Raw genomic sequence first — 17,038 nt, 5'->3', positions numbered from 1 at the left:
AAAAGCAGATTATGGAAGAGGAAGATGGTATGGAAGAAGGGGTGGAAGAAGAGGACAAAGAAGCAGGCTTTGAAGTAAAGGAGGAGGAAAAAGCAGAGGACTGGGAAGAAGAGGAGTAGAAAACAGCTGGAAAATGTCACAAAGACATGTTTTCTTACACAGTGCAAGGCGGCACGAGATGGCTCGCAAGTATGCTAGCCAAAGAAAACCCACAAACAAACCGGTAAGGCCAAAAACTAATTGAATTTGTGATACGCTACCCAAATCACTTTCCGCAAATCGCTCAGGTTCGCTATTAAGACAGTGGACACATTTTCAAAGACCAGTCTTCTCACTTTGTGTATACATAAAATAACAAACCTGTGAAAATTTTAGCTCAATCGGTCGTCGAAGCTGCGAGATAATAATGAAAGACAAAAACACCCTTGTCACACGGAGTTGTGTCTTTTTAGATGCTTGATTTTGGGACCTTTAATTCTAAACTTGAGGTCTCGAAATCAAATTCGTAGAAAAATTACTTCGTTCTCGAAAACTACTTTACTTCCGAGGGAGCCGTTTTTCACAATGTTTTATACTACCAACCTCTCCCCATTACTCATTACCAAGTAAGTAATTACTAATAGTGTCCACTGCCTTTAAATACACGTATTCAGAATTAGGACAACGGATGGTAACAATTAAACGAACAAAATGCTTTCAATTATTTACATATATATCATGCATGGTAGCTTTTGTCATTTCAGTTTTTGTTCACAGTAAACACAAAATATGAACCATTTCCTCTCGGGAAACCAACATTGTTCTATGAGACAGGACCTTGTTAATGTATTTATCATGCTTGGGTCATACAGTGTATGTAATTCTCTGTAGAGTTTCACTGGAAAATACATTAGATGTATTAACAGCTTCTGTTAATTCGCTATCATATTGTGCGCTTCGTGATGGCAACATAAACATTTAGACAAAGAACTCTTTCTGCATTAAGAAGGATGACGAAGGAAGGGAGTATACCTCTATGGTTTACCTTGAATCCACTATAAGAACCATCCAGGATGTACCAAAAGAGGATGTACAGCCAGCCTTTGTGTAATATGTGTCCGATAGCAGCTCTGACACTTTATCTGTAGAAGCTCAATACCTAAAACTAAATTTCTCCCAGCTAGCACTCTCCTCAAGGCTTAAGCCTTGTTAACGGTACAATAACATGCCTTTGGTAACAACAAATTCGGACAAACAATTAAGGATATTTCAAAGTTGGCTAGTCGTTGCGAAATCTACACCAGCCATTGCATTAGACCAAACACCATCACAACCGTAAATGAGGTTGGGCTGGACACTAGAACCATTATGACACTCCGGTCACCAAAATGAAGCATCGATCAAGAACTTCTGCAGAGATTTATCTGAACAATAAAAGAGATAAATGACAAAAACTTAACACAACACCATTGAGCCAAACCAGCTTCGACCCACAGTGCCTTACCTGATGACAGTTCGGCATCACATTAAGTGCTCACCCGACTCCACAGCAGCATTTGCAAGAGTCCTTATGACCCGCTCCATGTATTGATTTATGTACTTTGAGTTGGCCTAAATCTCGATCGAACTTGAAATGGTCTTACCTATTTGTCAAAAGATAAATGAAGATGTAAAAACAGACGGTTTCTAAACCATGTTTTTGTTGGAATTATTAAAACAGTTTGGAAAGAAAAAAACCCAACAGACACACGTTCGCCCCTTTAACGCCACAATCGGTACCCTATGCATCAGAGTTGTATATTGGGAGAGTTGCGACATGAGATTGAGGGGACCAGTTATTTTTCTCACGCGATCTATGGGGCGTGAAATTAGTCAAGTTGAGCAGCTGACCAAATAAATTGCACAATTAAAACTGCATAATAGACCTTATTGCAGATAGCGATTTTGAACAACTGCGCATATGCGCGCAAAGGACTGTGGGAAAAATTTGGCACCTCGCTCAAAAAAGTAAACAACGCTCAACGTTCGTACACGATCGATCGGTTTGCAAAATGGATGTGGCAGGAGTGACCGAGAAAGAGCTGCTTGATAGAATAAATAGTTCTGGCATAGACGAACTAAGGTAATCTTTAGCTAAAGTGAATGTGCCAAGACACAGTAGTTAAAGACAAACTCCAAAGGCGACATTTTTTCGCGATAAAATTACTGTTGTTAGGTTTGCCCGTCTACGTCTGTAGGGCGTCGGAAGACTGAAATTGACAAGGTCAATGGCGAGAAGTTGCAACACGGATCAGTGACCCTCCCGCAACCATCAGTCACCCTCGAAGGATCGGAAATAACAACCAAAACTTCCCACCAGTGACTCCGATTTGTGCTGATAAATACTTCGACAAAAGCATGGACGACCTCCATGACAAAAGTAAGACATTTTTTCTGTTACAAAACAGAGAAACATTGTCAAGGTCATGATGATCGAGGACTGTCATGACCGTTTTACAAAAAATACAGCCATTTCTTATTCCTGGTCTAGATAGAGTCGAGATATAGCTCTATGGATAAAGCCCATCAATGGTTACATTGTCTTGATTCGATTGTATCTGTAATTGTATGCCACTAATCAGCAATGACGTGGACGTAAATAGAATAGCTTTCAATCATGGTAGTTGTACATTTTTAAAACTTCATGTGGCAGATGATACTTTTTCCTTATTTCTCACACCATCAACTTTTTAGGTCTACCACTGATATGGTTCAAAATTAAAGTGACCAAAAGTGACTAAGTAATTGTGGTTTATATTTTTATTTATTAATATAAACCTATTTCTACCTCCATGGTTATACCGTAGATCATGACATGACAAGTACGACAAGGTTCTGTCATGACTGTTTTACACAAAATACAATCATTTCTTATTCCTGGTCTAGATAGAGTCTAGATATAGCTCTATGGATAAAGCCCATCAATGGTTACATTGTTTTGATTCGATTGTATCTGTAATTGTATGCCACTAATCAGCAATGACGTGGACGTAAAGAGCATACTTCTAGTTTCTAGAACTTATAAGTAGTCCTAGCATAAACATTTTTTTATCAAGGGTTCAGTTTATACAAGTTTGATGTACACGTATTGTACGGACATGATTCTGTGCATAATATAATTACATACTTTGTGCTTTGTTTTGTGCATGTATTACAAAAATGATACTTTTAGTACACTGTACCATAAACTTAAAAGCATCAAGTTGTAAGCTTTATTGTTTACCCCTACTGGTACTGTAATAATGGTATGTTTGTTATGTCTATAATTTTATCATATTATGATATGAGACTGAGTTTTTGTAGGTTTGTAATTCGAAAAGCAAGGACTAGGTCACATGAGCGAAACCCTTCTTAAGGTAGGAATTTGAAAAAAGAATATAATTTCTTTTAAGTTTTTGTTTTCAAATAAGTTTGATTTATTCAATAAAAAAAATAGATTCTGCATTGGGCATCCTCAAAAAATAAATCATTTTGGTTTTACTTGGAAATTGTTACCATTTAACTTTATTATTTTGGGGGCAACTATCCCAATTAAAACATTTTTGGTTATGATAGACTAATAAAAAGCCATATTGAGAGGACTATTTATACAGTAACTCGCTTTATATTCTTTATAAATAATAGGCTATATTTGTACATCTGTTAAACCTGAGTCTAAACTTATTATACTGATAGGTCTCATTTTGTAGTTTAAGTGGGTGAAAAGTAATTTTAAACCTTGCCATCAAAGAAGAAGTATTGTGAGCACTTAATTGTGATTCTCTGCAAACTCTGCATCTTCAAAATTTGGATTTAAATTAACAAGTAAGTAGACTGGCACTGTGGTCAGATGGTTCAGGGCCCACTAATAATGGGTTCAGTACTGCAAGAGGCAATTTGTAATGTAGTAAGCTTTCTCATGACTTCACAAAGCCAACATTAAAACAATTGATATTTATTAAGCTGCAGCCACCTTTGGCAAACACGTCATGCATGTCAGAGTCCTTGTTCAGAAAAAGAATCTAGAAGAGGGGTCAGACTATCTGCTACAGCCACAGGTTGGAATGGAATCTAAAGATGACTGCGCCATGATAAAACTGCAGCTATGTATAAAACCTGTGACAAATTCTAGTTTGTGAATGCTATATCATGCATGTTGTGAATTTAACTCCCGGGGTTGGTGTAAAAACAATTGTTCACAATCTAACCAGCATCTGTAATTATTTGACCCATTTTATGGTGAGAGTTTAAAGGTTTCATTGATAACTATTGGGTACACATAATTTAACTCTTTCTGAAAATAAATCCAAACTAGTCACACTTTTGTTCAATATATTTGTTTACAAAACTTTTTTTATTATCAATTTACATCCTTTAATTTTTTTCTTCAAATATTGAAATTGGTAATATTAACTTTATAACACACTTGGTATTTTCATGGCCCCTTAAAAAACACTTGCATTGCAGTTTACTTCACTCAATTATTATCTACCCTTGTTTGCCTCAGGTATTGTTCATGTTGACTGTACTGAGGCGGTTAACTACAACCCTCTAGATCTTTGCAATTGCAACCCTTGGTATTATTTAAATCTTTGCATTATGAAGTATTATTGTATGATTTAAGTAACCAGAATAAATGAAGCTTTAAACTCTTCAAGACAGTGGAAATGGACGTTTGGACAGTGTTATTGTTTGTATTGTATTGTATTATTCTACTTTCTCTGAGAATTGTAGCCTACAACCGCAGGACGCTACGCACAGGCATATTAAAAAGCACTTGCGATACCTTAGGTGTTTTCAAAGCCCAACAGCCGACAGAACGCTTGCGTCACAGTTCACTCTGCAATTAACATTTATCTTTTCATCGCCAATTTACGTGTCATCAGTCAAAAATGGCCTCAAGAGCCTGAAGACACACACACACACACACACACAGCCTTTAGTCAATTCAGAAGATGGTCAATGAGCTCTCCTGCAGCAAAAGAAGTAGGATGTGGTTGGTCGAGTCCACAAAACAACAGTACAGATCACATCTTTGGAGTGAACACAGAACTGGGAGAATAACTGCTTCCAATATGAGTCCTGTCACGAAGCATGTTGATGCACAAGTAATTATCTAAAAGATAAAGCAGACAAAAACTAAGGGAATAAATGAGTGGTTACAAGTTCTTAAAAAGGCGTGTCGTGGTCGTTCAGCCCTTGTTTCCTCTTTTACGTATCTTATTTGATGACCTGACATGTGGTGCATTTTAATGACTGAGACAGTTTTCGGATGCATTGTGTGGTTTGTGCGTAGTTAGTCTTGATGCAAGACGTTTCTTGTTTTGCTTTCACACCCAGCGCGGCCAACTCACAAACATCGCCCGTATCGGTGAAACACCTAGCACCAAGACCAGCGCATATTATGCATCTAAACATATCCGAAAACAACCGGTTATAAACCGCTCCAGCTGGTCTTTATCACTCGTTAACTTTAAACACCCTGACCCCACGTGAAGCGCTCTCCACCACAACAGGAATGCAAATAGCGAAACTAATTGAGGCATTTATGAATGATCTTTTGCCTTGTAAATCATAACCAAACACTCTGCCCTGAAAGTCAGTCATGACTAATATGACTATGAGCTAATTAATGAGCAGTATCATTATCATAATATTGATATTATATTCTGAATATAATATCAATATCTGTCATCTCTAAAAAATGTTGAGGAATATATAATAGACCTTATGCATTGACGTCATCCAGCCGCAATCTTTGAGGTCAAACGGTGACGAAACAATCAAAACGCACATAGATTGACCAATGAACAATCTCCTTTTGACCTCAATGCGGGGGCGCCGTACTGAAATGACGAAATGACGTCATGTGCATAAGGTCTATTGAATAGGCCTATGTTTCTTTTCTACCACCAATCACACATAAATCTAGCCTATACAATACTTAAATTGTAGCCTACAGCTTGTTGGGTTTGACATGCTTGATGATTTAATCATGACCCGGTCATGATTAAATCATCAACAAGCTTTATTGATAATTTATTAAACTATTGCAAAAGAACATGGCATGGACCTACCTACGTATGTACATACATGTACAGTCCCTCGTTCTTCCGTTGAGTCGCAAAGCACACACACTGGTCCGATGGCATTATTGTCGTATTTTTTTATATTAATAATACACATCTGACATGGCTAAATAAAGCATGGAGGTACATGTACACCCATTCGTGGGTGAAACTGTCCAGAAGCATGACCGTCCACCACAAACAATGTCAATGTTTACAAACTTATTGTTTACAAACAAACTTTGTAGAACACGTTACGTGACGACCGTATAACTGGAGGTGCAAAATATTTCCCACAATCCTTTGCGGGACGTCGGATTTTTGCTATCTGCAGTAAGGTCTATAGTGCCCTGCATAGTTCACCGGCAGTGTGTAGGCCTGATGCTGTTATGTAGGTTACAAAGATGTGTAGGCCTGATGCTGTTATGTAGGTTACAAAGATGTGTAGGCCTGATGCTGTTATGTAGGTTACAAAGATTATTTGTTAAAACAAAATTAGGTCTTGGTGAGTTAACAAAAGATACCCACGAAAGAACAAAGATGAAAACAAAAAACAAAAACCCATTGACAGCCAACACGGTAAGGAATGTGTGGAATGAGCTTAACAGATTGTGTGTGCGTGGTAAGTGTTTTACATCGACCCCAGGGTGATTCGGGTAAACCCACAAAGTCAAGTAGGGACAGAAAAATCCAATCCACATAGCGGTCCACAGAGGTGGAAGGCGTGGCAAGACAACACTGCGCCAACCGTTTGTTGGGTTGCTAGTTTGTTAATTTGCTGACTACCTTCACTTTTTGTTTTGTTTTTGTCAAAACTGGTTTTGGACGTGACTTGGTTAAGGTGGTCCCTAAAGTGCAACTGAAATCCAGTCGATGGAGAACAGTAGAAGTCTTTTATGTTCGGGCCAAGAATTGGGAATGGTGGTGCTTTATCCATAGGCGTCAATCTATCTTACTATTTTGGCAATTGTGACAGTCCCCGTGTCCACGATGCCAATTACAGGTTCGGCACACATGGTTTTGTCTTACACACAATGCAAATACTTCAGCTTCATAAAAACAGAGGTCAAAACATGAAAAGTTGGGGGAAGACACATTAGTCTCACATTGCGGTCACCCCACACAAAACGGGCAAAAATCTTAATTGTAGACGACGAGCTGGAACGGCAACTTGCCTTCTAAGTGAAGCATGCAAGGTCAGCTTCTGTTAAGTGCCCAGGTAAGCAACCGGTCTATGTCAGCCAAAAATACATGATCATGTTATTAAATATATTACTTCAAACTCTGTATTGTCCTTTGTGTTTTCACCTTCTCGTGGTTTAACTCGTTCCTTCCCTTCCAATCCCACTATTGTTCCCCTATTAATTGTTTACCCCTTGTTTTTATCTGTAAGCTCGAACCCCTTCCACTTAACTGCTTACGTTTCACTTAGTTACTCGTTTATGTTGTCGTGTTGTCGTTTAGCTTTTCGAGAAAGACTCTGGAAGGGGCAGAACCAGATATTAGAGAGCACTCTATTTTAGAATGTTCAAATATAAGCCACGTGTAGCACGCAGCAGTGCATACGGACGAAAAATTACACTAAATAACCGAACAAAGAAAAAAAGACAAATATAGACAAAACATACCAGACTCAAATGAAAACTGGAGTAGGTTTTTTGCATTAATGGAGGTGTACAGTTTTTGGTATTGTTCGTCGTTCTTTTTAACTTTCTCAATTAGAAAACATCAGAAAGAGTCTGGATTTGCCACTCTTCCGACAGCAAATGGGCGCTGCCTTTGCCAGGTTTCAAGAGTGCTCGACGACACCTGGTTAACCACAGACTTGCCCGGCAAATGAGGAAGACTGTGGCAACAAAGGAATTACATTATTACAAATTGAGTTTTGGCTGTAGGTTTTTTCTTCACATCAAATTTCCCAACTATTTACCTACAATGTATAAGTCATATTTGTTGTTTAATTGACAGGAACACACGCGGACTGTTGCTGATCTGCCATCATATAACACAGGACCCATCGCCAGCGGCCTCAATGACGCTCTGAAGAAACACACAGTATTAAAAAAGGCATATCATGGAAAGGCGTTTGTGGGCAATCATTTACAGAAGTTTTGCAGGGTACATTCACATTCAAGTTAGTTGTATTTTATTGTTCTGCACATTTATAAACAAACTTACCGATTCGATTTTGAGTATTTGTTTTCATTTCAATTTAGTTGGAGTTCATCACAGGCCTTATATCCACACCAAACAATGTTATGTAAATCTAATATGCGACACCATCCCAGTTGTTCGATACACCAATCTCATACCAGAGGCTTTGTCGCTTGGTGAAACCTTCAGCGAAATATTCCTGAAGTTCGCTGATATGTACTTTGCAATCAATCATGCCACAAAGGTGTGCCAAAGGAAGACTTGAATGAAACTTGAATGAAAATACATCGCAAACTTTTGACAAATTGCGCCATTTTGTTTATTTTTTACTAGCATTGTACATCTTGACGTAGTTTTCTTGACTTGTCATCCTCTTAAATTATTGATGTAACGTTTGTACTTGTTTTGTGTTTTCGTTTTGTTAATCTGTTTCATGTACATCTCTTAATTATTGCTTAGTATTTATTTTGCGCCTACGTACTGTAATTGTTATGCTTTATTGCTTTCGTTAGGGGGGTCCATACTCGGCAAGCTTTGCTTTTTATGGGCCCTCTCCAACTCCATCACCTTGTGCTCTGTAAGTTTTTTTGCTTGTTTTCCATAATTTATATTTTGCCTTTGCTTGTAAATGTAGTATCATAGTATTACTTCATGTATTATCATTATTCCATTTGCTTGTTTTGTTTATTTGTTTGTTTTGATTTGGAAATAAAGTGAATTGAATTGAATTGAAAAAGTTGTTCTAACTCTTTGTTAATAATGCACGAGCTTTGCAGAGAGAACGAGTGTTTAGAGACAGAACACACCCCCTAGATTCATATAATGACAAGAAAATGCACAAATATTACCGATTTACTCGGAATGGAGTCGCGCTTTTGTTGACTGAAGAACGTAAGTGTTGGTTGCTCTTTGATTCTTCGGCACTGGCTGTCTCTAAACCACTTGGTCGGAACACCATCGGATATCTGAGGCAAGCACCTGCAGAATTGTTCACAGGGTCACAAACGTACTACCCCTGGTCCTGATGAGCTTAACTGATGCAGCGTGCAAAGCAGACTGTAATGATAAAATACAAATCTTAATAAAAACATCTCATTTTTTAACATCACATAAATTTTTTATTATTTATTTTTTCCCTTGCTGTCCATGTATTTGCAAGCAGCAAGTTTTACAAAACTTGCCATAGTCAGTAATTGTAAGCAAATACTGAACCTGCACATTAAACAAGGATTTCCTTCTTGGAAATGTTTCAGAAAGATGTTTTTCATAACTCACGAAAAAGCCTCAACCACAATATCCACCAGTGTGTCGGATGTGATATCTGTTCACAATTTTAGAAGAAAAAAACAAATTATGGTTTAAAATTTACGAATTTAAAGATGCTTAATATGACACCAATTCCAATGATATTTTAAAATGTTTGAAGACGTAGGGTTTGACAGCGGTGACATATATTATACTTACTATATGGAAAGTAAAAAGGGTGGGAAGGACCATCAATACTAAATAGGGAACGTTCTTCTGGAGGGGAAGGTACATACAATGAGACAAACTCTAACATTTTTTACTTGTTAAATCACTTGTTGGCTCAGGCTGATTTTTAAACACATTCATGTTTAGTTATTATGCATGAAACAATAAACCAAATATGAACGTTAGTATATAAATCTGAGCATGATAATTTAATTAAGTTAAGTTTATGTCATACTTTTGAAGAAATGCACATAAATTGTACACCATTTTTAATTGAACCTTTATTTCATTCTAACTTTTATGTTTGGAAGATCCACCCTGATCGACTGAAGAAGCATTTCCGCATCAACATTTAAACATCTCATAAGTTGAGAACACTTATTACTTCACATCCTCGTGGTTGAGATTAAAGACATCCAGCTTTTATGTTTCCTTTTAGGTTTGCTTGTGGGGCTGCATACAGTGTGGTTTCTGCAGCCACGGGAATACAACGCTCATGTGACATTGTCCACAACGTTTTAGACAGCTGTAAAGGTACTACGATCAAGTAACCCTCAGCTGGAGAGTGTGCAGCAGTTTCAAATGGCGTGAGGGTACATCAACAAAGCCGTTGTCAGCATAAATGGAACGCACAGAATATAAAAAGCCTCCTGAATGGAGATGGGAAAATTACATAAATCATAAACTGTTGTATCCAATTACCATGCAGTCAGTCTGTCTTTCTTTACGTTCTTGAAGGGCTCTGTGTTATGCTTGCAGGGCTCTGTTTCTATGCCTCAAGAGTCTTCAAATGCAGTCCTTTCTACAGGCAGTGAAATTGTACATTACTCGACATACTTCCTATCCTTGCTCCTTGCATCCTATTCGCACATATTTAACACCCTACAAGCACTACCTAAGTTAGTGCTGCACAGTCATTGCAAGATGTTTTGGAAAAGCACCTTCACAAAAAACAATGGAGGTGAGAAAAAGCAGTGCATGTACTGGCTTTTAATTTAGGTATACACCCTAAGCTTGATTGGAAAAGGATTTTTATGCGTTTTGTACAGCTCAAGTCAAAGCTAAGAACTAAGGATGATATTACACAACATGTTAAAAAAACATATGGCACGGTTGTTTCACTTGCATAGGCCATGCATAGGCTATGCATGACATAAGTATCTACTTTCGACTGAGTGTAATTTTTTTTTATTCCGATCAGCCACTGGAACGTCCAGTTTTACGGGAGGTAAGCTGGTCAGCCGCACACACGGCGGCTTTGTGTGCTTTCGCGTGAGAAATCATTTGTGTAGCAGGATAATATAAATTCACAAACAAATTATTTCACTTTCGCTTCGTATTTGACAAAAATCATGCTCATCAGCGAGCTGTACATACTAAATGGCCTTAAAATTCACATAATGGCAAATGTTTTGCTTGCAACATCGTGAAAACACAAGCAAAAAGAGGAGGAGGTTTACGCAAACGTAAATTCTCTATACCTCGAAAACAACACCGAGCCTTTGTTATGATTTGCCAGCTACAAATAAGTGTTCAGTATCACCAAAAATTGACATCATTGTCCCCAGGGGGAAAGAGTCTTTATTGGTGTTATTTGTTTTTGTCTAATCAACCCACCTGAGTTCAGATATCATGCAAACAGGTCAAATGAAAATGAGTTTAATGCAAGGACACATCCCTTCTTAAAGGAAGGGGGTGGTGTAACGAGCAGCGGTGACTTTAAGGTAACTGAGTTCACTTTACTGGCAGCGCTGACTGGAATCAATGCACCCTGCGCACCAATATTTAAGTTGCAGGCTTGGTTTCTCACCCATCTGCCGTCAAGAATAGAGATAATGTAAGAACCAGTTATTATAATGCAAGAAGAAAATCGGAGACGAATCAGAGAACTATATGTTTGTTTCGTAATTATTTATTCGTTTGTCTTGTTCTTGTCCATGTTTGTTGTTGTATTTAATTCTTGTAAATCACTAAACAACACAAAATGTATGCCGCTAGAGTAAACATTACAAATAATTGGGGCCAAGAAGAGACGAAGGGCCTTGTGGCACTTTACTCACAATGGAAGGGTCTATATATCTTAACTGTTATTAAAGTTATAATAATTATGACTTCATAGCAACAAACAAACAAAATGAGAAGATAATTAAGTGTTGCAGATCAAGCTGTGAAGACCATTCATCTGAGACCGAGGACCCATATGCAGATTTTTACAGCTCTGGCCAGTGCAGAACATCAGGTTAAAACGTGTTCTACTACCGTCACACCACAATGAATAGGACGACGCAGCCCGTTATTACAAAGAAACAAAAACAGATCAAAAGATAATTAAGTTTTGCAGATCATCAACGTGGGGAGGAAGACGAACAGTAGAAGCAACAAAACCAGGAAAAGCAAGAAGTGGAGTGAAAGGAGAAGTTGGAATTCTTTAAGAAAGCCGCCACAACAATTTATTTCACACCGGCAGCGGACGAGGGCACTATGGACTTTTATTTTCAGCAGGCTGCCGCGTTGAAAGGATGTCAATAGGGAGGGTATGAGGTTGGTATTGGGGGAATATGGATGGGGAGGCGGAATTCGGTTTCGATCGGGAGGGAGGGGTTGGTACGGACGGGGAGGGGGAAGTTGACAGAGATAAGGAGGTAGAAGTTAGGGCTAGTGGGATAGGCCTGAGGGAAAAATGAAGAAAGTATGGTTAAAAGGGAAGGAGTGATGGCTTGGGAGGAAGAGGTGACTGGGAGATTGCAGGGCCTGGCGAGGGTCCTTGGACAGCTCCAAAATGCAAGACTGGATGTCCAAAACCACCCTTGTCTCCCCTCTCCAGGCAGCTGATTTCGACAACGAAATAGTGGAGTTGGCTAGGATTCACCGGGCAAGCAGCTCCAACAAAAACTTTGTTGTGCAGCTGGATCAGAGGGTTTCTATGACACAACATGATGGGCGGGCATAGAGGGCTAGTTTGCGGCCAGCTTGGCTTGGTCAGACTTATTAAGGTTGTCCTAATGTATTTTTTCATTAAATATAAGCACATTCACCAAGTTAACCATCAAGCCAAATAACGTTTGTAAGAACTGCATAAAAAAAGACAATGTGCACATTTTATAAGCATAATATGCATACAATTAGTAATTATCATTATTATTTATATTTATTTGACTTCAACAAATATCAAAAAGCAGAAGTAGAAGGCCTATACAAGAAATTAATTTATCTGGTCAGAGTAGCTTATCAAACACCAATCGGCAATCACCAATGGTAAATTGATCTCTAAAAGAATTAGAAACGAAACAAAGAAAGACCAACAACATCAATATCAAAATTTGAAATAAACATACATTTTGTTCTAATGCTATTACTAATGTTGTTTCTTTAATTATCTTTCTGACGGTGTAAACGTCGTCACTATAAACAACTCATGGTATTAACTAAATTTAAGGTGGACCCGACGACATTATAGTCGTCATCGATGGTGTGGACCACTCCACATGCAGTATTCCAAGATGCTGGTGGAGGACAAGAACACCAAAGCCAAAGCACGTCTGAGGCCACAAGTTTGCTTGATGCGCCAACAAAGTCGGTACTTCAGTTTTCACATTTATCCTATGTATGAAAGAACCAGCCCTGCTTCTCGTTTCAAATTTGGAAGAGGGTCTTAATTACACGTGGATAAACCAAAAACATATTGCAACCCTTGATAAGGTGGAGAAGAGCATCGTTAAATAAATAAAAATGAACTATCTAACAGGGAAAGGAAATAGTCACCTGATCTTTGTTCTAATTCCCCTTGGTAAACAGAAAGCCAAGGTGATGATTGCTAAGTAATAGTTGTGAACAAAGAAAGGCGGCTGGCAAGAAGGTATTAAATACTTAATCCGTAGTATACAAGCAAGCACGAATGTATTACGTTGTAATATTGCCATGACAGCTTGTATATTTTTCGGTCTGTGTAACGAGCGGGATGATCCACACACCAAAGGCAATTGTACACAAATAATGTTACATTATGTGTATAATGGATCGTACAATTTGGATAACATTGAACCTCAAATTCAAGGTGCAATTTGATACTACTACTTCAAAGTTAATGTAAATTTTGGCATTTTACTAATTTACATCTAAGATTAAGTGTTAGCTTTTGGCTGTGAAATGCCAAAACAAGAAATGAACATTGTCACTCTTGTCAACACGTTGATGATAACCGACTGTACGTACAGTTTGGTTTCATACACGGCTTGCTGAAGCGAAATTCGCCACACAACTGTACTGAATAAGACAACGCTCTCCTGACCTCCTTGTCAAGTTCCCTAGCAGAAGTTTTGTGAAATACATTTTGATTTGATTTGATTTGATTTGACATGTGTGTTATACACATGAAGAAGATGTACTGTACATAAACATTGAATTGAACGATGGTCAATGCATGTATTACATTGTAATACTGCAGGTGTGGTTTTTGTCTGTACAGGAGTTGCAGATTGCATGCATATTGTGCTTTACTGCCATTCGAGTTTTGTAATTATACTACACGTATGTCCGCTGCACATTCGCCGTGTATGCACCAAGTTTCTACAACCCTGTGCTGCGCGACAGCTTTCGCGCATGCGCACTTCCGGATTTTACCGCTGTTTACCATTTGAAGAGCGTTACAGGATCAAAGACTTACCTCGTAATTTTTACTTGAACATGAGTTTTCCCAATAAATCCACTGTTATAACCGTGAAGATTGGCCTTTGATTTATTAGTGTCAACAAATTTTCAAGCGACTACAATTTCTTGAACGGCGTTAATTGGCCGAAATCTTCACCGTTTTTTACGTTGCAGTAACGGGAAAAGTGAACATCGTCTAATGACGCGTCAAACGACACTATTTAAATCGATTCTGGGAATATCACTTACATAAATACATAATAGTTTGACGCCGCATAATCATCGAAAACAAATACATAAAGGGTTTTCAAAGACTAATAAACTTAAGACAACATATTCCTGGTTACTTTTAATTATGTTTTAATAGATTACAAACACCAACAAAACAAAACAACAAAAATTCGATTCTTTTAACTTGAGTTTAATCAAAATAATCGATACAATACAGATTTGTCAACATTGAAACGGAACCGTTTGCTCAATTCTGGCATTGTTATCCGTCTAAAATAGTCTTTTCTTAGTGTTTTCATCAAGAAAGACATTGAAAATTACAATTTAAAATTACTAGAAATTTACAAGACCTATATAAATTAGTTAAGATACATGTGCCTTAGTAAAAATGATGTTAAGTCTACAAAGGTCAACACTAGAACAACATAGAAAATTCCTACAAAGACTATGCCGCACATGTGGAAAGAAAACGATGAAGGAGAGTGATGAGGCAAAGGGAAAGAAAGCCAAACTTGCAGCTGTGTACGAGGACAAAATCAAGAATGTATTCAGAGTAGATTTACGTGATGATGATAATGTTAATGTGCACCCTCCTCATATCTGCCATGTATGCTACTCAAGACTGTTTCTGAGGAGGACGCAAGCTGCAGACCCACAGCCACTTCTTTGGCAGCCTCATCCCCGAACTGGACAGTGTTCAATATGCAGCGACTGCAATGAACAATCCAAAGGTGGAAGGCCACCAAAGTCAATTCATCCAGGTCGTCCCAAGAGTCAACCCATCACCATTGACAGCCACTTTGAGCAACTTCGTTCATCTATGAGCAATGCCTCAATTCTGAATACTGCTGACTTGAGCAAGTTTTCAGCTACCTGCTGTACATTTCTTTGTAAACTTTGTAACAAGTTATTACGCTTCCCTGTTGCTACACCATGTGAACATGTCTTCTGCACAGCTTGTATAAGGGCCATCTACACAAAGGAGAACAAAGTCAAGTGTCCTTGTCCCATTTGTGACTCACTCACCCACTACAAACAGATAGACAATGTAAGAGCTTACTTTTGGGAAACTCTTAACAAGAGTAGCTTGAAATGCAACTATTGCAACATAGTGCTGCCTCTGTCCGAAATTGAAGGCCACAAGTGCAACCTCATCCTTGATCTCTCCGTCAGCAGGGAGATACATGATGCACTACAAGAACCACTCATCACAACCCCCTTATCTCAAACACTAGAGAAACTAGGCACGAGAATACTAAAATCGAAATTGGCACAATCATCAGATGGCATATCAGCAGCATTCAAGACAGGGGGACAGGTAGGTATTTAACTAACAGAAAACTCAATATATATTATGGAATATTTACATCTCCACTAGTATAATAAGAACTAAGCTGAAAAAAGCTAAATATTTACATTATTATTATCAAAGTTATTTACATTAAATATTTACATCATGGATCTTTTTTGAAGAGGGGAGGGGGTAGGTGAGCTAAACGCAGTTCACATTTCCTGTGAATATGAATAGATAGGGACAAAATTCCCTTTGCATTCCCAGAAGTATGAACTGGGTTTTTGGGTGAGATAAGGCAGTTAATCAAACTTAGCCCAGGTCAAAATTCCAGTTGAACCCAGTTAACTGGGGTCAACTGGATAGTGACCAAACTCGTCCATTTTCCATATTAAACCAACTGGTTTTAACTGTGTTTAACTAGTTTATCAACTGGTTTTCAACTAGTTCCAGTTAAACACAGTTTAACTAGGTTCAACTAGAATTTTGACCTGGGAGTGGACAAACTGTAATATGTTTAGGTCATAGTACCGCCCACTTAACTGCAACACAAATGCTGACCAATTTCCATGATTTCTGTTCCTCAGCATCTGGTAACAATATGCATTCCCAAACCACGGCGATCAAGTGAGGAGGCATCTTCATCATCCAAAAGACGCAGGACTCTTGTTCTGGAGAAGGCTCGAGGTATAGTCAGTGGGGGCACGATCCAAATTCAGCTGGAGGACGAGATCAAACTGCAGAAGCACCACAAAGAGCTTCAACAAGAGCTGAGCAGTCTGCATGTCAAGATTCCTCAGGGTGATCTCCTCTCACTCAAGGCACAGATGTGCATTAGCTGGAAAAGAAACAGAGAGTTAAAGAAGTTAGTATTTAAATTTGTGAATGACTTTCATTTTCTGTATGGATAGTAAACTCCAAACGACGTGTATTTGTATTGTCACACTGTCAATGTTCGTAGACTAAAACCGCAGAACAGTTTCAATTTAGAATTTCTCTGTTGGTGTTCTGAGGAGGAAAACAATATTAAATAAAACATTAGTGAGACTGTCCTCATAAAGTGAATAATAAAATATGCCTAAAGAAGTGGAACTTACGTTAACAAGCTTCTCATTGCTATCTGTTAACATTTTTTTTTACTATGTATTTTTATTCATAAAGCTGGCTGAAACAGTAT

The 17,038-nt window shown here is 38.2% G+C and overlaps 1 protein-coding gene across 1 annotated transcript; it reads left to right on the top strand.

The window, feature by feature from the left end:
• The first annotated feature begins 14,799 nt into the window (after positions 1-14,799).
• Positions 14,800-15,900, top strand: LOC117299183 (V(D)J recombination-activating protein 1-like). Its single transcript, XM_033782642.1, has one exon. The coding sequence runs from the start codon at positions 14,959-14,961 to the stop codon at positions 15,898-15,900; it is 942 nt and encodes a 313-aa protein (XP_033638533.1). The 5' UTR covers positions 14,800-14,958.
• Positions 15,901-17,038: the final 1,138 nt, after the last annotated feature.

Source organism: Asterias rubens, chromosome 14, assembly GCF_902459465.1.
Source record: "Asterias rubens chromosome 14, eAstRub1.3, whole genome shotgun sequence".
Taxonomy (NCBI): domain Eukaryota; kingdom Metazoa; phylum Echinodermata; class Asteroidea; order Forcipulatida; family Asteriidae; genus Asterias; species Asterias rubens.
The sequence above is the reverse complement of the archived record's forward strand: the minus strand, read 5'-3'. Positions and strand labels throughout refer to the sequence as shown.